Genomic DNA, 23,902 nt, shown 5'->3' on the forward strand with positions numbered 1-23,902 from the left:
AGCAAGAGGTGCAATGCTTATACCATTTGTAGCTTATAAATCAAAAGCGATTGCGGGGTGAAGGGGAAGTCAGTTGTGAGGAAGAGGATTAGATTGTTGGCCATAGCCTGAACAATGGCCTCTCCAATGATGGCAAGTGTCATCTTCTCCGTGGTATTTAAGAGCATGCAAGTGCCACTTCATCTTGGCAAGAAAGAGGGAGGTGTGCCAATGACTGTAGTATACTGTGCTTAGGTGATCTGACTGCCATGGTTCAATAACTAGTAGTTTGCACAACCTGTGAGATGTAGTCGAGAGGCTTGCAGCAATGTTATTTTTTATATATTCGTACATGGTGTGTGGGCATCGCTGGCTAGGCAGCATTTATTGCCCATCCCTAATTGCCCTTGAGAAGAAGGCCTTCTTGAACCACTGCAGTCCATGTGTTGTTGGAACACCCACAGTGTTGTTAAGGAGGATTTTGATCCAGTAATAGTGAAGAAATGGCGATATAGTTCCAGGTCAGGATGGTGTGCGACTTGGAGGGGAACTTGCAAGTGGTGGTGCGCCCATGCATCTGATGCCCTTGTTCTTCTAGGTGGTAGAGGTCATGGGTTTGGAAGATGCTTTCAAAGGAGCCATGGTGAGTGGCTACAGTGCATCTGGTAAATGGTACACACTGCTGCCACTGTGCATCGGTGGTGGAGGGAGTGAATGTTTAAAGTGATGGGCAGGGTGCCAGTCAAGCCAGCTACTCTATTCTGGATGGTGTTGAGCTTTTTGAGTGTTGTTGATGCTGCACTCATCCAGGCAGGAGGAGAGTATTCCATCACTCTCCTGACTTTTGCTTTGTAGATGGTGGGCAGGCTTTGGAAAGTCAGGAGGTGAGTTACTCTGCACAGAATTCCCAGCCTCTGACCTGATCTTGTAGTCACAGTATTCATGTGGCTGATCCAGTTCAGTTTTTGGTCAATGATAATCCCCAGGATGTTGATAGTAGGGTATTCAGCGATGGTAATGCCCTTGAATGTCAAGAGGCAATGGTTAGATTCTCTCATGTTGGAGATGGTAATTGCCTGGCACTTGTGCAGCGTGAATGTTACTTGCCATTTATTAGCAAAAGCCTGAATATTGTCCAGGTCTTGCTGCATGTGGTCATCGTCTGCTTCAGTATCTGTGGAGTGGCGAATGGTGCTGAATATTACGAAATCATCCACAAACATCCCTACTTCTGACCTTATGATAGAAAGAAGGTTATTGTTGAAGCAGTTGAAAATGGTTGGGCCTAGGACACTAACCTGAGGAACACCTGCAGTGATGTTCTGGGGCTGAGATGACTGACCTCCAACAACCACAACCATCTTCCTTTGTGCTAGGTATGACTCCAACCAGGGGGAAAGTTTTCCCCCTGATTCCCATTAACTCCAGTTTTGCTAGGGCTCCTTGATGCCACACTTGGTCAAATGCTGCCTTGATGTCATGCTGGGTGGGCAGGTCCATTATTTACTTTAAATGACTCTGTCAATGGCCTCATTGTTTGTGCACCTTTATCATTTTTAAATTTGGAGGCGATCTCCCTGAGGCAGCACTTTTTGCCTCAGGGAGATTTGTGCACTCTTTTGCATGCATGCATGAAAGAGTGCACTCTCAGCTGAGGGAATCCCCCACCCCCCACCCCCACTTGCACAGGGAGTGCATAGCGCTTTCTGGCGGACGTCACGCTGTGCGGGCCTTAATTGGCTCACCCACATAAAATGATGGCGCGACCCCAATTGAGGGCGCCAATCGGTGGCACACCTGCCCGAAAATTCTTCCCCAGGGCTGCACACAAAATTTCAACTGCGGCTTAACCAGCATTTTATGCAGTTCCATCATTACATCCTTGCTTTTGTACTCAATACCTCGCCCAATAAAGAAAAGCATTTCATATGCTTTCTTGACCGCATTGTCCACCTGCCCTGCTACCTTCAAGGACCTGTGGACATGCACTCCAAGGTCTTCACTTCGTCAGTCCATTCGATAAATTCCCGTTTATTGAGTATCCCCTTGCTTTGTTTGCCCTCACACTTTTCCCGATTGAATTCCATTTGCCACTTCTCTGCCTACTCAACCAAACCATTGATATCACTCTGGGGTCGACAGCCATCCTCTTCTCTATCAACTACATGGCCAATTTTTGTGTCATCTGCAAATTTCCCAATCATGCCTCCCATATTTAAGTCTAAATAATTAATATAAACAACAAACAGCAAGGACCCCAACATTGAGCTCTGTGGAACACTGCTGGAAATGCTTTCCATTAGCAAAAGCATCTATCAACCATCACCGTTAGTTTCCTGTCATTGAGCCAATTTTGGGTCCTAAGCTGCAGTGTGACCACCTCGCTGAATGTGCTATCCACATAGCTTTCAGCCTTGCGGATGAGCCACAGTGACTCCAGTCGTTGCTCGAGCTCTGAGTCCTGGAGCTCAAGCTTCTGCAGCTGGTGACACTTCTTGCACATGTTTTTGTCTAGGACACTGGTAGTGTCCACAACTTCCCACATATTACAATACACACATTCCACATGACCAAGCTGTCTAGCCACAGCTTCAATTTACTTCCATTGCATTAATTTTATTTTACTTTGGTTGACTTATGTAACTTTATTTTACCTGGACCTGACTTAACTTTATTTCCCTATTGCTTGTGTTTCTTACTTAAAATGTAAGTAGCCCCTTCTTTTAAAAAGAATGTGCTTTTCTAATTCTCAGCTACTTGATGACACTCCCTAACAACAGTTTCTCACAACCAATGAACTTATGGCCAGGATTTCCCGGTTGGCGAGCGGGGTGTGGGGCCCACTCACCAACGTGTAAAATGACATGGGATGACATCGGGCAGAACTCCCGACGTCACCCCACTCCATTTAAATTTTCAGGTAGGCGGGGGCTCAGCAAAATCAGCTGAGCGCCCGCCGACCTGTCAATGAAGATTGGGCTAGGACATGGCATCTCCCGGTCCCATCTTTCTCTGCCAGTTTCTGATCTGAAAAATAAATCTCTGCCCATCTAAAATAGAGACATCAGGTTAAGACCCTGAAGCTTTGATCACTTGAGTCCAGATTTAATTCTAGCAGGACCTCATGCTGCACAGAATGTAAGCTTTCAAGATTCAATTTCTGTTGGTCTCACACTATTGTTATGCTTGTTACACATATTTTGGTGTTGTTTGCAGCATCATCTAAGCAATTCTGAGCATTAAAAAATATCTTCAAGAAATGCTGAATTAACACCCATGGTGAACTTAACCTGGATGGGTGGGTAGTTAAAATCACACAGGTCACTTAACTGCCATAGAATGATTGGGAGCTAATCTGCCACCATTTCTACTTGCTCACCTGAGCTGGTGCAATGACACCCGCCCAAAACCGATGAAAAGGTTTAAAAACAAGGATGAGAACTTTAAAACTACGGTGTTGCTCAACAGGCAGTTACTGCTAATTTTATTCTCCTAAATGAGAATAGCGTAAATATGGGTTTAATAAAACTTTAAATAAAAAAAGACAATAAAGCAACTGATTATCTTTATCCATGGAAAGTCAAATTGCTGAGTTTTTAAATTCTCAAGCTGCTTTTGCACCTGAAAATCCATTGAGAATTGTGCACATGCATTTATCAGGCTACAAAAAGCTTATATAATGTTTATCTTACTGAACTGGTAGGTCTGGAAAATAATGCAGCAAATAGATGTTCAAATCTCTATAACCTCTATGGAAGTGGAAACTGAATAAATCGAATCTGAACACAACCCAGTGTCAGTAAAGACCATGAAGCTGTTGGTTTGTTAAAAAAAAACTCAACAGGTTCACTAATGGCCTCTAGGGAAAGAATCTTGCTGTCCTTATCCATTCAGGCCAATTTGTCACTCCAGTGACCCACAAAGGCTTCTGAAGGTATTTCCAAGCTATTCGGTTGTATTGGTATATGCAATAAATGCTGGCCTTGAAGGTGTCACCCCACATTCTGAGGCTGAATTTTACAAATGTTAGTTTCTTTCCTGTCCCAATCACACACACTGTTCAAGATGGCATGGTCATTGGTGAATGAACTATTGCCTAAGCAACTTCATCACAGTCAGGATGAATTTATTCAGCCCTTGAGGAATTGGTTGTAGAAAAACAAATCTAGTAGAAAAGGAGGTGGTAAAATTTTTTTTAGGAAAAGTCAGAACAGACACTTCAGTCAGTCAGTCAGTCACTTAGAAGTGCTGCAAACTTTCCCTCCTGGATGGAAGATAATGTAGGGATTGAGTAACTGTGAGCAACTCATAAGAAGAAAAATCTGCTAACCAACTAGATTCACAAGCTTTCAGTCAGACACTGGGCTGAATAACACTCACAAACATGCTGCTAATTACAGATCAGTAATGGACCAGATAATTTTAGTTAAATAACACTAGAATCTACTCCTACATATTAAATGACACAACTAATATAACTAATGTCACCCACATGATCCCAGGTGATAAAAAGCAAATTGTTTCCAGTTAAATGATGTCATTATACATGCAAAGTACAGCTCATTAATTACACTTGAATTCCTGGTTATTTCCAGACTAAATACAAAGCAAATAAAAACCTCACTTGTGAGGTAGCTGTTAAAAATTGTTCTCATTTAGTAACAATTAAAATATGAAAATATCCAAATCCAGGGCTTTAGTTATTTAGCAATTTAAATACTAATAGTTCATTGTTTCCAATATATTATCTGCAAAGTGTTGTTAGTGTTCTAACTTTAGCATTATGTGCAACATGTGAGGCAAATAAAATTTGTGTTTGAGGTTCATCACAATCCAACATTGAATGAAAAGGAAAAATGACGATTTCAGTAAATTTAACTACACTAATGAGAGAGCTTTCTGGAATTATGTTGTATTTTCTGAGTTTTTAAGCAATTTTATAGAGTAATATTAAACTCGTAAAGACATTAATAATTAGAACATTGTATGCAACAGCCCAGCCTCTAACAGACTCAATCTTCAGTATTCTAACCAGATCAGTCAACCTGAAACTAGTTGTTTAAATTATAAATTGCAAAAGTAGCTCCAAGGAACAGGTGCACAAACACAGGCCAACAAGGGCATTGTCAAGGCTCAGGTGGGCAGAAAAGAATGCTGAGAAGCATAGAAGAACTAGTATCTTCCAATCCATATATTGTTTAATTTGCTGTAATGGTATGGATATATTACATAACCATAAGTATTTTCTGAATGTGTTGAAAGAGAAGGATTTGTTTTTTTTTTGAACTACCCATCAGATAGAAATGCCACAAAGTACTGGAGGGAGGCCAAGGGGAAGAGCCTTTATAAAGCCTTGAACGTACACTCCTTTTTTACAGAGAACTTGACAGAAACAGTCAGGAATGAGAAGAGCTTATTCACTCTATCCAATTCATCTATTCTTAAAACACCTTTTTTCAAAACAATTTTCAATAGAAAATATGTTCTATTCCAGTACCATTGTTTAGGGGCAGAATTCTAAAATGATTTAAATGTCCAAATTCTTTTTTAAATTGACTAAAAACCTTCAGCAGCTTTCACTTAGAGAAGAAAAAGCTCCCACCTGCTTCTCGACTGCTTTGATTGACAGAATCTGGTGTACCTTAGGGGAAAAAAATAGCATCGGTTTTTCAACTTCAATAGACTCCATTGTTCACATTTACAAGGTTTATTATTACACCCAAGCCCATTATGAATGCCTGGCTGATTATCTAAAGCTTCTGAACCATTTATCTCAGCAGGGGTCTGTGTTGACATTTTGATTGACACTTTTAAATTGTTATTAAAGGATTCTCTGTAGTGATGTGGTAAGTTAAAAAACAGATTGACAGCTGAGGGGTTTTAAATTTTTGAATGAGTTTTTCTAGTATGAAGTGTGTTTGAATGAAAACTCTATTAGATTATTAGAAGTTTAATTTTTTCATCTCCATTTCAAAGACATGGCTCTTGATGTCTGTTCACACTAGATACTGGGTAGTGGTTATGGAGGAAACATGGGCGTTCATGTAAGGTATGAGGGGGCATGGGTAAACTGAAGGGGCATGGAGAATATGAAGGAGCATGCAGGTGGCATGGGGGTATGAGGGGACATGGACGGGGGCATGGGGAATGTGAGGGGGCATGTGGGTTCATTGGGGTGTGAGGAGGGTGAGGGTTTGAGGGCCTGACATTTATCATTAAAATGGCGCAGGTGTCCCAATAAACAGAGGCAGGCATTCTAGCCTGCTGACCTCGCCACCCACCCATCTCTGTTGCCACCTTGAACTAGCATCCAGAAGTAGCAGACCCAACTCCATCTCACAATCCCTGAACTACCACCCCCACCCTCCCCAGGACATAAATATGGTGGTGGTGGGGGGGGGGGGGGGTGTCTTTTAAAGGAGACTGATCTGCCAGGTCAAGAAATTTCCCGACTTGACCTTCCCACCTCCTCCACAAAAATATGGCCTGAAATGTCATGTCCAGGAATACACCCAGCCAGGGTTGACAATCTCAAAAGAAGTGGCTGCGAAAGGATAACCAGGATAAGGTGGATTCCCATGCTGTGCATCTTCCATAGACTCTTCTGACTCACTTATGTTTGGGTTTTTCCGAACCAGTTGAACATTTGCCATGTCTTATCGAAAATCAACTGCAATAATACATACACAAAAAAGCAATGGTTTGAGAACAATTGGATTTATCATTTTCATTGGGAATACTTGGGGCAGAACTTTCTGCCTGTCGGGTTGGCCGGTCAGGAGCGGGGGTGCACATGTGGAGCCGATCGCCACCCGCGATTGGCTGCTCGCCGCCATTTTATGTGGACAGGCCAATTAAGGCCCACCCAGTGTGATGCACGGCTGGTAGCGCTCAATGCTAGCTGTGCGGGCGGGGGGGGAGGAGAGAGAGCCGGGGCCTGCGCTAGCGCAGAAATCTCCCTGAGGCATGAAGCTGCCTCAGGGAGATTAAGTTCACCTTGAAAGTTTTAAATAAAGATAAAAATTATTTATACACGTCCCCTCATGAGCTGTGACATGTTTATGAAATTGTGAAAAAAATATTTATTAATTTAATAAAATCTTCAGGAAACCTCATCCTGCCTTTCCTGAAAAATGCGGAGGCCGCTTGGGCTCTTCACCTGCCCACCAACCTTAAGATTGGACGGGCAGCCCTGTTAATTATCTAAATCAGTTTCCAAACAATGACAGTTCGGTGGGCACGCAGCCATCTCTGGCGGGCACCCGCCGAACGAAAGCTCTAAATGACCCGCGGTAATGTCGGGACGCACGGCCAACGTCACCAAGTGTCATTTTACACGTTGGCGTGCTGGGCCTGCCTTCATGTGCCGACATTAAAATTCTGGCCTTGGGATCGTTGCCCCGATTTCAACTGCCCCTACCCCTGGAGAAACTGAGCAGAAGGGGGCAGTTAAAAAAAGACCCGTCACTTACTCCTTGTTGAACAGGTTGCCTTCCCACCATGTTCCAATCTCAACTTGCTGTCTTGAGTGGGACCACTGCAGGAAGGAAGCATATGCAGATTGGGGCCAATGATGTCACCAGGACCTAATCTGCAGTTTTAGTTGAAGGCCTGAGTGACAAAGCAGTGATGGCTTCCAATCAGGCCAACCCTCTCAGGAGCTGGATCGTACCTAGAATAGGCTGGATGAAAACTGAGGTAATGTGAATTTGGCTGATTTGTCCAAAAAGACTTTCTCTCTATTATAGCTTGTAACAAAACGACACATAGAAACTGCCTGAAAACAAATAGGGCCTCATGATCCCAGATCCCTCAGACTTCCTAAAATATAAATTTATGGATGGGAAGTTCCATAAGCTTCATTAAAATAATATGGACTTACATTTTTTAATATGATTTTTGGTTTGGCACAAGGTTTAGTGAATTCAATTTAATTTAAAATGTGGAACAAAGCTGCTTTCATATAACAAAGTGTCATTTTGGCATTTAAAAGTGTATATTGCTCAGGGAATACAAAAACTATCTGGAAAAGTTCGTCCATTAGCAAGCCTCCTGAATGGCTCTCCCCAAGGCCAACTTTAAGTCTCATAAATATCAGCAGTAAGCTCTTTCAACATCTCAACTCACTTATTTCTCAGTAGCACTGATGTAACTGTGCTCCTTTATTACACCCATCCAAAGGATCCAATTCCTTTATTCAAAAATGGCAATACTGGAAGTCCAACAACATAAAAAATAGACAAAGAACTGCTCACTTCAAATTAAACAACTGGCAACTTTGCAGCATTGATAATCAGCTCTCCACAAAACCTGGAGCAATTGGGATAGAAATTAGGATATGTCGCACCTGTTTTTTGGATGTAAAATGGGCATGAAGAATACTATCTTAGCAGTGTCATGGTCTGCACCCAATCTGTGCATATGTTGACCCCACTGCCAAATTGGGGGCTGTAATCAAAACGGGTATTAGACTGGCCATGAACATGTAACCTAGGAACCTCCCACCTGTTAAAGGACCCCTCCAGAAATACTGTCAACTCATGAGCGGTACAGGCTCAACGTTCTTCAGCCCCCATGGCAGCCAGCCAAAGGCCAGTTTCTGAAATTTTCTGTTATCAAAAAAAAATCTATGAAGGCAGGAGGACCAGGAGTGTTCATCATTACTCTATAGAGGATGCAATCACTCATTCCCTTTCCGGGATTCCAAATTCCTAAACTGCCCCCCCACCCCATGCCCCCCCACCCCAAACCCTCCTCCCAGCCCTCGTGAGACTTAGCTGAAGGCCAGTGCTGGCATTCACGCCAACATATAGATGAGGCCCAGGAATCAAATTCCATCAATCTTCAGGCCTCTTGCTTTATGCACATACTGCCTCTGCAGCATCAAGTCTGAACCTGGATTATGATTTATCTCATTGTGTCCATCTGTTTTATGCTGTTAATGCCTTGCATGTGTAACTTCTATTCAAAATGGGGCATTGGCATTACTTGCATGTGTAGAATAACATTTTTAGAAGTTTGGCAGGACACAATCAACAATTTATTTAATAAACCTTCATTACAATTCACTGCCCAAAATAAACTGAAACCAAATTGAATACAGAGCACTTTTTCTGACATTTATTCTGGTCATGAATTTATTCAAGAAAATCCTCTGAATTCACAAAGTGGACAGTCTGAGGTTCATTCTGCCCATGTATGCAAAACATGGATCCTTTTCACAGGAATATGTGAACAAGGATAGGCCATTCAGCCCCTTGAACCTGTTCTAACTGAATTACATCATGGTTTATTTGTCCACTTAAGTTCCATATCCTGTAATACCTTGATCTAACAATCTCCACCTTCAAAGCTCCAGTTGTCTCAGCATTACAGCTTTTTTGTGGAAAGGAATTCCAGATTTCTACGACTCTTTCCGTGAAGCGTGGTAATTCATGCTATAATTCAATGCTAAAGCATAATCACTAAATGGAATGAGTTTGGATAATCTTTTCTTTTAATTTCACCCCACAGTCCATCTCTCATGAAGGTAGAAATGTATGTCTGGATATAGTTCTAGAGCTGCTGGCAGCTCACGAGTGAATATTCTTCATGTTTACCTAAGACAGTGAATGCCAAAGGATTATTTGATTGTGTAAACAGCACAGGAACCAATCATGTGCTTAATGCCCACTTTTCAACTAGAGTGGCAGGATAGCAAACAAGAATTTGAACCCTGAAATATGTTTTTACCCCTCAATCCACGGACATGAAGGCTAATTCTGGTGTACACTGCTGTTTCAGGCCAAACTAGAAGAGTGAAGATGGCGAAGAACAACAACAGCATGGGCAGAATTTTGCCCTTGGTGGAAGGGCTCGGCGGGAGCAGTTGGGACCACCGTCAGCGATTGGGATCGGACCACGATTTCCTGCTGGCAGGCCAATTAAGGCCCGCCCCGCGTGAAACGCGAGTGGCAGCGCTCAACGCTGCCTGTGCGGGGGGGGGGGGGGGTGGGGGGGGGGAGGAGGGCGAACAGGCCGAGCATCAATCTCCCTGAGGCACAAGAAGTTAATAAAGAAAATAAAAATGTAATAAAACATGTCTCCTCATCTGACCGAGTCACATGAATAGGGACAAGTTATCAATTAAATTTTAAAACTTCTATTTTATTTGATTTTGGAAACCTCATCCCGCCTGTGGATGAGGTTTCCAAAAAAATGCAAAGGCCGTCTGGCCTTTTGCGCCAGCTGACCAACCTAAGTTAATTGATTATTTAATGGCCTTAACAGGCCTTTTAATTGGCAGTGGGTGCACTGCTGACTCCGGCAGGCGCCCGCTGACCGAACTATTGCGCGACTGCGTTGATGTTGGCAAACTCGGCTAACGTCAATGGGCGTCATTTCATGCTTGAGCGGGTCAGGCACGCGCCCACTTACCGAGCAAATATTTCTGCCCCATATTGATATGGCACCCTTAACATAATGAAACATCCGAAGGCACTTACAGGAGCATTATAAAACAAAGAATGACACCAAGCCACATAAGGAGATGTAAGGTCAGATGGCCAAAACCTGGCCATAGAGATAGGTTTTATGATGTGTCTTAAAGGAGGAAAGGGAAGTAGAGAGGTGTAGAGAGGATATACCAGAGTTACGGCCTAGGCAACTGAAGGCGCAGAAAATGAGAAAATGTCTTGATCTAAATAAGTCAATTCACCAGACAGTGCACTGGCTAGCAAGGGAGGTTTCATCTGCTTAGCTTTTAGCAAGATTAAACATGTTCCCAAATGATTTTCTTTACTTGGACTAACAAAAATACCAAACAAGCTGCCTGTACTAGTTTAGAGAGATTGGATTACAGAAGAATTTAAGATTGTTGGAAGCAGGACTGCAGCGTATAAGGCTTTTTCTGTTCTGGAGGAATTTTATTGTTGCTATTTAGTCTGAAATTTTCTTCACAGTAATCCAAATCACCTGAGGAATGCAGATCTGAAGCTTTCCTGATTGAAAGTTGTCACTGCGGTACTGAGAAATTTAGCAAAGCAAATCTCCTCATTGGAAAGGATATTGGGTTGGGGAAAAGAGAGAAGATGTCTATATGGTAGATCAAAGTAAGAAAGTACCGCTCCACTGGAATTGGTGCAAAATGTTTTGAGCTTATTGCCATTTAAATTTCACAAAATGCAACTGAGAAAGCAAAGTGAAGAGGCAAAAATGATGGAGCTTGTAGCTCCTTTGTCATTCTTGTTTTAGGAAGCGGGCAGTATGGAAGTAATAAAACAGCAGCTTTTTGATGGTAATTTGAATGCTCTTTGGCAGAGAAATTAGTCTTCATTGCCCATGATATTGGCATAGGCAGCTTTGTAGGCACCTAATAAATGTAGGTAAATAAGAGGCCTTAACGCTTGTTTCAGGATCCTCTTGCCAAAATTGAGTGCATGTGCCAAGCCTGTTTCATATAGAACTCTTCAGCAGCCTTTGTGACTATCACCAGCACCCTTCCCTTTCCAAAACATTCAATCATCTTTCAAATGCAACACTGCTGTGGGTCAGGAGTGCTTGTCCAACCCTGCAGCCCTCATGATAGGGCCCCCAATTTTTGTCACTTCATTCGCCCACATGCTCTCTTTGGTTCACTGCTTGCAAGGCAACAGTTTGATATCAATTTCCTCAAATGGGTGAGATGCCTGTGGTGGTGTGACAGGTGTCAGCAGCCCACCTAGATTACTGAAATGAGGTCCAAGTCCCAATTTTGGGCCTTCCAGTTGTTGTGCACAAAATGTCAGCACATCGGTGTTATGAACCCACTATGGGCCATAAGCAGTTTGCACCCCTTTATGTTTAATTGGGATGACTGAATTTCTGCACAACGTAGTAAGCTTCTTCAGAAATAAAAGAGCCAAAAGTGACGTTGGATAACCCACAGTGAATATTTCATAACTACATTCTCACAGGCTCTGGTTCAAATTCCTCTTGGCAATCTTCCTGAAAATGATCCAAGCTCCAAAAGGAATTTTGTGTTTTGCACGATAAACAGTTCTTCTACACTAACACTTTTTTAGTAAAATGAACGGCAAGTATTTCACCCAAACAAGTAGGTAATTTGATCTGAAAAATGAGACATTAGATTCGCTTGTAAATTTTAATTAATGCTCTTTCTATACTTCCGAAACTCAAAAGCAGCCTTCACTCCAGTTGTTTGTCTGAGATTTGGGATACATTTTTTCACACAATAAGTGTGGTTTGGGTCTGGAATGCACTGTCTGGAAGTGTGGTGGAGGCAGGCTCAATCAAGAGGGCATTCAAGAGGGCATTAGATGATTATTTGAATAGAAACAATGTGCAGGGGTACGGGGAAAAGGCAGGGCAATGGCACTAGGTAGTAATGTTTATTTGCAGAGCCAGTGCAGACATGATGGGCCAAATGGCCTCCCTCTGTGTCATTAAGATTCTGTGATTCTGTGAAATAGGGGTCTTCAAAAGAAAATTGCAAATAAACATGACTTTATTTACTTAGAAAATTATCATGGCTGATATGCCTTTCGCCATCCTATATGGTAATTTTCCCTGTATGTGTACTGGGCATTGTGCTGGAACAGGGGGAAGAAATCACAACACAAAGAAAAAACTTTACAAAAAATAGAGCAGTGTACAAGTGTGAAGTATGACTGTGAGTAGCACTCATTTTTTTTCCCCAATGCCTTACTGACTAATTAAGCCAATGGAGGGCTGTTTCGTTCTGTGTTCTTCATTAAAAATCTACATATTAGTCACGTAGCTCAATTATATTAGCACCTTGTACTCCATTAGCCACAACACTGTGTCAGGTTTGATTCAGTGACAGCATTCTGCCGATTCGGAAGATAATGAGTTCAAGCTACACTCCTGAAAGCTAGGCTGATACATCAGTGCTGTACCTTTCTTTTGGATGAGACTTCAAACTTAGGCTCTTTCAGGTGAACGTAAAGATCTCCTGCTCTGACTCAGTCACTATCACTAAATAATAATAATGCTATCACTAGGACAAATCATATCTGTTCATTATTTCATTGCTGTTTGTGGGATCTCGCTATATACATGTTGGCTCATACATTTCCCCAGATAAACAACAGTGACTAATACTTCAAAAGTTCTTATTTGGCTTTGTCAAGTGCTTTGTAATATCCTGAGTTTGTGAAAGGCACTATATCAATGCATGTTATTTCTGTCTTCACCATCATTTCTGAAAATAATTAGTGAAACCATTCATAAAAAAATAAAAATTATAGGTTGGATAATTGAGTGTTAAAGTATAAATACAGTTTAAGGTTTTCTTTTTTTTTGTCATCCTCTTTCCATAAATCAATTCCTCGGGTGGAATTGTCCCAGAAATCAACAAAATCTGCTATCGGATGGGGAAAGCAGCGTTTGACCCACCGATGGCAATAGTGGCTTTATCCGTTGTATTGCATGGCACTTTGTTTCAAAAATGCAGATTCCCAGGTTTCACATCGGATTCTGAATCGCCCGCCCCACCATAACCTCAGGCCTTCAGCAATCCCAGCGCCATATTTAAAGGGTGCCCCTGCACAGAGTTACCACTCTTCACAGGATCAAAAGCTGCTGGCAAGTCACGGCTGCCAAAGGGAGGAAATAATGCTGCCCCCAAATTTAGCAACACCTCCCTCGAGCAGCTACTAGATGCAGTGGAGGTCTGTCATGATGTCCTCTATCCTCACTCTGGCTGAAGACCAGCAAGCAAGGTCACCAATCCTACAAGGGAGGTGGTGGCAGTGGTGGTCAGCGCCAATACCCTGCAAAAGAAGACAGTCACCCATTGCCGGCAGAGGAGAAGTCACTCTTCTCATCACTCTCAACTCACACACTCACAAACCCATCACACATCCACAGGCATCTCACTCATTGCCAGTTCAAGGGACACCACCATTCACTCTCTCTCACACACACCTTCATCTGCCCTGCAAATCATGTCTTCATCCGATCCATGGCACCACTCAGCACTCACATATGCCAGGCATCCTTCTCATCTGGCCTGGCAGGCATCCTGCTTACACTCCATCTGTACTCATGCAGGACAAGCTGGCACACAACAAAAGGGAGAGGTCACGGACTGATGGAGGAATGCCCGAAATCAAGGTCCTCACAGACTTTAAACATAAAGCCATCCAGCTGGCTGGCAGTGATATGGAAGCAGCCAAGGGGCTCCATGAGCCAGGTCCTCAGCTTCAGCCCTAAGGACACAACAGAAGAGGAAACTGCAGACAATGACAATGAAGATCCATCACAGCGCCCTCACGTTGAAAATCCGTCACAGCGCCCATGCAGTGAAGATCCATCACAGCGCCCTCACGGTGAAGATCCATCACAGCGCCCTCACAGTAAAGATCCATCACAGCGCCCTCACAGTAAAGATCCATCACAGCACCCTCACAGTGAAGATCCATCACAGCGTTCCTTCACTCCCTCTGCCAGCGCAGACACACACACCTTGGTGAGACTTAGCTCTAGAGCAGCCTTGGGATCACAATCTGGTGAGCACATCGCACTATCTGATCTACAACAGGCAGAGGCAGGAACTTCCCAGTTTTCCAGCACTCAGAGGACTGCTGGAGGCCAGAGATCTGTTGAGTCCGAGTCAGATGAGGGGCCTCTGGACTCGGTCTTACTTCAGTTGCACGCCAACACTGGTAGGATGGCAGCTGCCATGGAGACCTTGGTCCAGGACATTGGTTCTGCACTGCTGCAGAAGCTGTACTCCATCGCTGAGGCACTTTCAGACATCCACCAATGTCAATGCGAGAGAAGGCAGGGCATCTCGAGCTCACTCCAGCTGTCACCTCTCAAGGAATCAGCCAGGGGCGATATGGCACCCATAGGGAGGAGGATCAGCAGGTGCAACTCCAGGGCCATCCATCCAGGTGACTCCAGGAGTGTCTGGCCCATCCAAATCCCTTCTTCCTGTGAGCCTAGCAGCTCTAGCTCCACAGGCCGGGAAGGGTACCACTGCCACACAGCAGGACCCCACAAGTAGGCTGGGGCCCTCCAGAGGACACTTGCTAAGGGCATCACAGACAACAGGGCATAGCAGTCAGCAGGCCACCTCTATCTCCGCTGTGGATGTTGGGGGAGCACCAAGATGTGGCAGCAGAGTTAGAAGTCAAGAAGATTTAGTTGCACAACGTGGGCATGGATGTTAATCACTTGTAGTTAATGTTGAATGGCCTCACCAATGGCCTCATTGCCTGCATGTCACCTTCCAGAACTTCATCACCCTCATCCTCCTCAACTCCCTCCTCATCAGAGATGTGCAGCTCTTGCATCTCCTCATCATCCAGGTCCTCCCCACTTTGCATCATCAGGTTGTGTAGTGCGCAGCAAGCCACTATGATGCGTGACATCCTCTGGGGAGGATGTGGGTACTGCAGTGCTCCACCAGATCTGTCCAAGCACCAGAACCTTATGTTCAGGATGCCAAATGTGTGCTCAACCAAACTCTGGGCTGCAGCATGAGTCCCATTGTACCTTCTTTCACCAGGAGTCTGAGGCTGCAGCATGGGCATCATCAGCCGCGTCCTTTGCGGGTAGTCCTTGTCCCTGAGGAGCCAACCCTGCATTCTGTGTGGTCTCTGGAAGATTTCAGGGACCTGAGACATGTTGAGGATGTACAAGTCATGGACGCTTCTGGGGTATCTTTCACACTCCTGCATGATCCGTTTATTATGGTCGCAGACCAGCTGAATATTGAGAGAGTGGAAGCCTTTACGGTTCACATACTGGACTGCTTGTTGCCAGGGAGATTTAACAGCCACATGGGTGCAATCGATGGCACCCTCCACCTGTGGGAATCCGGAAATCTCAGCAAATCCCAGCCTCTTGCTCCTTGGCTCGCCTGATCCCTGTCGAAATTGACAAAGATGTGTGCCTTGGCAAAACGGACATCCATGACCTCCTGGATACATTTGTGGGTGGAAGCTTGTGAGATCCCACAAAGGTGCCAAGTGGAACCTTGGAAGGAGCCTCTGCCATAGAAATTGAGCGCAGTGGTACTTTAACTGCCAATGGCAGTGGATGCCCACCGAATCCCCATTGCACCAAATCCTGCAGGAGATGTCATATGTGCGTGACCAGTACCCTTGACATGCGCAGGCATCAGTGACACTGGTTATCGCAGGTAGCACATGCACCATTTGTACCCTGGTACTAGCAATGTGCCTATGAACGATGGCTCTGTGGTGTTCAATCTCTGTGCAGAGGAGGCCAAGCTATTGCTTGGCTTCAGGGTTCTGCTCCTCCCTTTGGCGAGCCAGGAGCCTCCATTGCATTCTTCTCCTTCTTCTCTCCTGCCTATAAGCAATGTGGCAGACAGCGAGATTATCAGGCTCCGTGCTCCTGATGGTCTCCTCACTGCAGTATCAAAGAGAGATGCAAGGGTTAGCAATTGTCTCCTAAGAACCACTCTTGGTCAAGTCATCGCCTGCGGCTGCCTCTCAAGGCCCCTTTACGCATGCTGGAGAGTCCAGACCACCACATGGATGCCCAGTGTTTAGTACACATGATGGCCCACCATGCCCACCCCCAGCACCGCCCCACACCACATGACCAAGTGGCAGCAGCTTCAGCCTGAATTCTCATTTCAGGTGCAGGCACATTCCTAGCCTGGATTCCAAGGCTTCGTGGTTTGCCTGTACTATGAGGGTGACTTTTCAATGTTAACTGAAATACAATGCAAGGCATTAGGAGCGTACCCCTCTGTCGATGATCACCTTTCCCAACTGGATCTTCAGGCTTGTCCAGTCATGCAACGGTCCTGCAGCAGCCATAGCACTCAGTCATGTTTGGTGTGTGCTGGTGAATAGCAGAGGAGCAATCATTGATACTGTGAGGAATTAGTGCTGCTTGAGTGAGTACAATTGTTTGACTAGGCTGACTCCAAGCATGTCAATTAAATTCAAGCTAAACGCTCTCAGCTGCAGTGGAGTGCTCACCTTTGACATTAGTCATCAGCCTGGCCATTTCCGTCCCCCACCAACACCCATCTCCCCCTAACCCACACAGCACCCCGCTCAAACTTCAGTCAGTGCTGCCATGGAGCCCCCAGCACTGTTGCCCTGGCCCTGAGATTCCTGTCTCCCCCTTCCCCCCCTTGCATGGTTGCCCTTGCCCCGAGGTTGCCTTTTCCCCCTTCTCTCTGGCACTGTCGCCCTCACGCCGACATCACAAGCCAGTCAGGAAGAAGCTGGTGCGGTGACTTGCCTGTGCTCCCCACTGAATCCATGGAGCCACTGGGATCATCGCGAGTGCTGCATAAAGTTGTGTGCCCTCACTTCCAAGATCCCCTCGAAGTTGAAGTCGCCAGGTGTATGCCTTTTAAAGGCAGTTGTAAATCACACCGACGTGGGATTTAAATTTGACCTGGGGGACTGATTCCAGCGTGTGGCTACAATAATGAGATGCAAATTTATTAAAATTTAGTTCCCAACATTTGATGGCGGGAAATGTGGCCTTTCAATGAAGAGGGAAGGGGACAATCGCATCCTGGATTTGCATCATCAGGAAACGCGACTAGAGCCTTCTCACGAGACTCTCCGAACTCGCCACCGAACACACAGATCCATATCTGAAACGAAAAATTCCGGCCTTGTTTATTCACCTATTTATTTCTCTTATGTTGTAGGTTCCTTAAATACCATGTGTCTGAAGTTACTTGTTCTTTTTCCTGTCTCTCTATATACCTGCCTGTCACACAGTTTCTGCATTTTATTCTTTCTTCTCCAGTCTTTTAATACTTTGAATTTGCTTTGCTTCTAACTTTCTTTTTAATCTTTCCTGCCTCTGTGTATTTTCTTGTAAATCACTTCTAATTTGCCATCCAACTTCACTCTTAATATCCAATTTCTCAGTTTTGGATTCAAGGCTACCCTCGCAGGATGGGGAGAAATGGATTGGATTGGAATGAGATTAGTCTGGAGTGACTATGTAATCATGTAGCTCACATAACAAGTCATTCCACTTGTGATATAAGTTGCAGTAATCTCTGGGAAAGAGAAAATGATGCATACAGAAAGCAACAGGGAAGGATGACATTAAAATATAATTGTAAACAAAAAATGAACAAACTCAAGTAAACTGAGGAGGGGGAAAAAATCTAACAATACCTCTTTACCAATTTAGCATGAAATTCCTGCATCCATATCCTGCGTGACGTGGCAAATACTATTCTGAAAGATCTAAGGCAATCCAATAGTTCTATATTTAAATTATGGCCAAAATGTAATAAAAAAGCCTACAAATTCCCCTGGAAATCCACCAGGTTTGGAACGAAGAAGCAGGAAATTGGGGAAGAATCCATTTCCACTAGTTCTCTGCCCCTTACTCCTTATACCAAGACTTTCTAGTAGAGACATAGGGTGCTTCGTCTACCTCATTGTTCCATCTTGGTGTTACTTTTGGAGGCATGTTTGGTGGCATCTCAGCCACTCCCCAGGAAACGATACCAACTACATCATTGATACTTCCAGTACGAAGTGCCACAGAGGGTGCATTTGAGCCCCGCACTGCACTATGATGAATAGCTATTCAAATATGGGGCAAAATTATATGTGACCATGTAAAAACACCAATGAACCATTCTAATCTTCAAAAAGGAGAGCCTTTTGTGTGCCACCTTCTCACTGTGACAGCTAGGAAAATGCTCAGAAATCCTTTGGAGACCATGGAGTAAATTTTCTCATGCAAGGTGTTACACTTATGAGGATGAAAAGATTATTACGTTTTGGAACTGTGTCTTTAAATTTAGCATAAAAATGAAGGGGGTCATTCCTCTAAAGTCTGTCCGTCAGGAAGACGGAGTTGTTGGATTGTTAGAGAATAAAGGGGGCCCAGATGGTTTTAATGGGAAGAGGGTGCAAAGTATTTATGCTTGGGGACAATGGTAGCAGCTTGTGTACAAACAATGGATAGACTGGGAGTTTCCAAAATCACAGGAAAGTGTTGAGAATGTCAGGTTGTAAACAGTTGTGCGTTAAATTGTCCATTTAGTTCCAAGATGAAAGAGAATTGGTCTTTCAAGGATATCTAATCAGCATATCTATCTCAATACAAGGCCCATGTGATTCAAATTGACATGGAAATGGGCTTTGAGATGTGAAGGATTTCTATGATACCCCTGAAAACTCACAGGCACAGTTTGTCTATCATGGTCCGGGAGAGAGAGAGAGAGCAGTTAGAGGTCAAAAATATTTATGGCTTAAGTGTAAGAATGTGAGTGGAAGCTCACAACTCAGATTGGAAAGACTAAATTTGTGGGGAGTTAAAAGAAGACTGCAAGATTTTCCTAGCTTTAGCTAGGGGATTAAATTTCCAGGAAAACATGCACCAAGACAGTTCATGAGTTAAAGGTTTCCAGGCTAGGAAAGGAAAAGATCAGAAGTAAACCCTCAGGAGCTAACAATTTTTTTGGGTGGATTTCAAGAGAACTGAATGTCTACTTAAAGGACAATGTAACGTATACCCATGAAGTGGGTTTTTCTCTGTTGTGCTCAAGTAGGAAGGTGGTTATTCTATTTTTGGTTTAAAGTACAAGTTGCCTACAAAGATAATGTTTAGTCTAGAGCTTTTAGCCTTTTGTCACAGTAAATGTCTTAAAATGTGAAATCTTGTCATATTCTTTCAGCTGTTAACTGTAAGTTCAAATTTCTTTTAAAAAGTTATTGGTCACCACAGGAATAATAACAAAGGAGAGGTGGGTTTGGGTTTGTGTGGAGAATTAAATAAAAATGAAGCTGGATTCAGATCCTGTCATTATCCCACCCTATTCCAGCTTTCCCCCCGGGTGGGTTAAAGGCCAGCAAGGCATGCCCATGCACCTGTCAGGTAAGGCAATTAAACATTACATCAAGCAGTTAACTGCTGATTCTTCATATTTCCAAAGCTGTGTGAAAGTCACCAGGTTCAGTGAAGTGAGTGAACAGTGGGAAGAACTACTTCAGCGAAGCTGACAGATGGGAAGTCTTTGATCAGTGAAACTGAAGACTGCAGTCATGGCCAGCTGAGAGGCAGTTACTAACAACTCTCCTTCTTCAAAAGTGTTTTAAATGCTTGTCAGGTGATTGCCAACTTCTTGACAGTTGATTGATCTGTCTTGTACTTCATTCACCTTAAACTTTACTTTCCTGCTGCCAACCTTCACTTATGCAGCTCTACCTTGCACTTCTGATGAAGAGCAAGGGGAGCAGCAATACCAACATCAACAATAGCAACAACAGCACAAGCTGCTATTTCCTCAACCACGTGCCACTCCACTGGGCAGAGGGGATGGATACAGAGATCCAGCTCGAGGGACCTGAGACCCACAACAAAGTCCACAGGCAAAAGATCAACTCTCCCAACATGTGCAAACAATGACACAGGCAGTCTCCAGGAATAGGACCTCCTTCTTAGTGGGTTAGGTGGGCATGCATTGCCAATTGCCATCAAGATACTTATCTCTGGTGGTCAACCCTAACCCCCACCCCAAACCAACCTGGGTCTCTGTCTCCCCCGAGTTTGCATGTTCTCTTCTCCAGTGAGGAGAGGCAGCAGAGCTATGAATGTTAGCGTTAGCTTGTGTGTATAGGAAGGATGCCATAGTTGCAAGAGGAAAATAGAATGAGGACAAGTGAGAGTTTTGGCTGCTTAGGTTGGGGTGTGAGGTGCCTGGAGAGAGAGGAATGAATGGAGTAGTCTTGTTGTGAGGAGTGCTGCACATGGGGATTTCAGAGTGTGGGACTCAGCACCTCAAATTGCTATGCCACTCACCTTCCTCACCCTCCTGAGGTCTTGGATCCTCAGTGCACTGTCTCCAGGTTGGAATGGCCACACTTCTGCTGTTGACTTCCTCAGCTACTCCCATGCATGTCAACTTAGTTGGGGATTTTGTCCATTCTTCCCATCCTTAGGGAAACCACGTCACTGCAGTCCCACAGATCCCACAGCATGACAGTGAGAGACCTGGGGAGCAACCTTCGCAGTTCTCCTCTCCATTCTCGTGATCGCTGCAGTCTCAATAATCTATGTGCCAGTGAACCATTCTAACCCAAGTCATGATCCCTTTAATTAGAAATCATTTCTTTGACGGAAATGGCATGTCATCTCATTCACCCTCCCTGATTGGTCAGGGAATCCAGAAGCGGGATGCTAATGCCGTGGATCAGTTAAAGAGTCTCAGCAAAGCTTGATGGCGAGTACAAGGGGTTCTGAACTTATCAATGGCCCTGCTGCTTCAGCACCGACTAAGGTGAGAAAACTCCACCATGTGCCCTGGGTCAATGTCCTGGCATCACTGTGATGTGTGCAAACGGATGAGCTGAGGATTAAAGTGATGTTCCCCACATAATTTAGAGTTGGGTCCTCGAATGCCAGATGGGGAAACAGGAGTTCTGGCCTCAAGCGCACTTTTAAAGTGTGATACTATACTTTATACCAACAAGCTTTAGCTAATATCACATCTCCTCTGCCAAGTCAACTTCATAAATTGCTTAATGAAAATGAGGGTTGTTCCCAAGCACATACATTCCGATATAACTATCTTCATGTGAAGTAATGGATACACTACACAACTTCAAATACATTCACAAGAAATTAAGGGGAGAGGGTTGTGGAAAGAGTGGGAAGGCATGCATCACAAAAGATTCAGGAATTGCTACATTTATCTCAAGCTTTTTAGAGGTGTTTGCTCACCACTAAACCAATAGTGCAAGAGACACACACTGAACTGGATTTCTAACCTCAGCTATGGTTTTAAGGGGAAATGCTGGATGGACACCAAGTGTCTCCCCATGATGAGGGCATTGGAAAGATTAAAGCATGAAAAACTGGATAAGGAAATAGAAGAGACCTGGGAATGGGCTAGCAGCTTTTGCTCTTGTCTTGTCTGCTCCTGGGGAGGCTTGAAGGATTGAGAAAATACTTGCACACATGAATGTATTATATGATTGACACGTCAAACGCTCAGTTTTCTTTTCACATCTATTAGAATCCATTACCAGCACTCTTTCACATTGATATGAAGCCACAGTATTAACTTTAACAGAATAGGCTGTCAGTATTGCTTTTGAAAGGAGTTAAAATACAGACACAGTACACAGACACTTACAAATGACAGAGATTTAACTCCCATTGACCTCAATTTGACTGCTAAGCTTTACTTGTGTCTATTTTGCAAAGTTGACAGCGCTGTAATGTTCTCAGATGAATTTTATCCAGCTTCAGCTGTTTTGCTGACAAGAAGTGGAAATCATCAAGGGTGCGACAGTAATAACTGTGGCTGCATAACAGTATACAGCAAAACTGATTACAAGAAAATGGGAGAAATTAGATAGCCCCCGAAAACAGGAAAGGTGATCATTATATACAATCAACCCACATGCATTCAATTAATGCAGGCTGCACGCAGTGTCAACTCACAAAAACCTACTGATGCAGAATCAGTTTGTGTCTTTGAAAGGAAGACTCATGGGAAAGCATTGAACAATATGAAAAAAGGACAGGAAATTGGGACTAAAAAGATAAAGTTGCCATGGATAACAAACTAGTGGAGCAAGATTGATGGTTTCTGTTCTAATGAATGAAAAAGTATTACTTTAAATTTCAGCTTTCATCGTTTGAATCTGATCAACTCCTTTTCCTAATGGTAAACTAGAGAACCCAAAAAGACCCAGTATATGGTCAGTCCCAAAGCTAATATCTACCAAACGCTGACACAATTAAAACTCTGTCCAATTTTCCCTTAAATATTCATTACTGGCTCCTTGGACCATGTATTCAATATGTTCACCACCTTTACATAAAATAGTTAAGTCTAAACCTAAATTTCCCCTCTTCTAACTTTGAACTATCCCCTAGTTTAAAGTTTGTGACAATCTCAAACATAGTGTCAAGGTTTAATTCATTTATTCCCTTAAGGACCTTGAATACCATCTTCCCTGGGATTTCTCTTCTTCAGAGTAAAAAATCCATGGGGTTTCAAACTTTCCTAGCTCAGGTGCTTGAAGCTGGAAATCTCTTGGTTTGCCCTTTTCCAGAGGGAGTACAGCACGGTTGGAGGTGACGTCTTTCAGGTGTAATGATAAACTGAGGTCCCATCTGCCCTCGCAGGTGGTTCTAAAAGATCCCTTGGCACTATTTCGAAGAAGGGCAGTGGAGTTGTCACTGGTGTCCTGGCCAATAGTTATCCCTCAATCAACATCCAATCATTATTCACATTGCTGTTTGTGGGAATTTGCTGAGCGCAAATTCGCTGCTGTGTTTCCTACATTAAAACAGTGACTACATTTCAAGATGATTAAAAACAGGAAATGTTGGAAAAATTAACAGGTCTCGCAGCATCTGTGGAGAGAGGCACAGAGTTACGTTTCGAGCTCTGAAGAAGTCATATGGACTTGGAACGTTAACTCTGGGCAGCATCGTCCCAGATTTGCACCAAGTGCGGTAGCGGATTGTTTTACCCGCCAACCACAATGGCGGCTATTCACGCCGTATCATCCCAAACCTGTCACATTAATTATACATTCCCGGGAAACATGCCATTTCTGTGGTGGGTGGGCTCTCATTCGTGTGCCACGCCATCACCTCGCCATTTCATCACGCCGGGCACCATATTTAAAGTCCAGCATCATGCCCACCTCTCGGTGCTTCCAGCCCATGACTGCTGCAAAGAAGACATGGCCCAGAAAGCCAAAAAGACTGCAGCCCACAGGTTCAATGACATGTCCCTTGAGCATCTTTTGGACGCAGTGGAAGCTCGCTGTGATGTCCTCTACCCCAGCTCTGGCTGCAGGAAGGGCAGCAGCTCCACTAATCTGGCCTGGGAGGTGGTGGTAGCGGTGGTCAGTACCAATGCCCTGCAAAAGAGGGTAGCCACCCAGTGCCACAACAGGATGAATGGTCTCATCCGTTCCACCAAGGT

The 23,902-nt window shown here is 44.0% G+C and overlaps 1 protein-coding gene across 1 annotated transcript in view; it reads right to left on the reverse strand.

The window, feature by feature from the left end:
- Positions 1–23,902, reverse strand: part of cpne5b (copine Vb) — a 723,670-nt gene that overhangs the window by 526,034 nt on the left and 173,734 nt on the right. The window contains exon 7 of the mRNA XM_041195525.1: positions 5,582–5,620. Coding sequence (XP_041051459.1) covers positions 5,582–5,620 — 39 coding nt within the window. The remainder of the gene's footprint in view (positions 1–5,581; positions 5,621–23,902) is intronic.

This window comes from Carcharodon carcharias, chromosome 9, assembly GCF_017639515.1.
Source record: "Carcharodon carcharias isolate sCarCar2 chromosome 9, sCarCar2.pri, whole genome shotgun sequence".
Lineage (NCBI taxonomy): Eukaryota > Metazoa > Chordata > Chondrichthyes > Lamniformes > Lamnidae > Carcharodon > Carcharodon carcharias.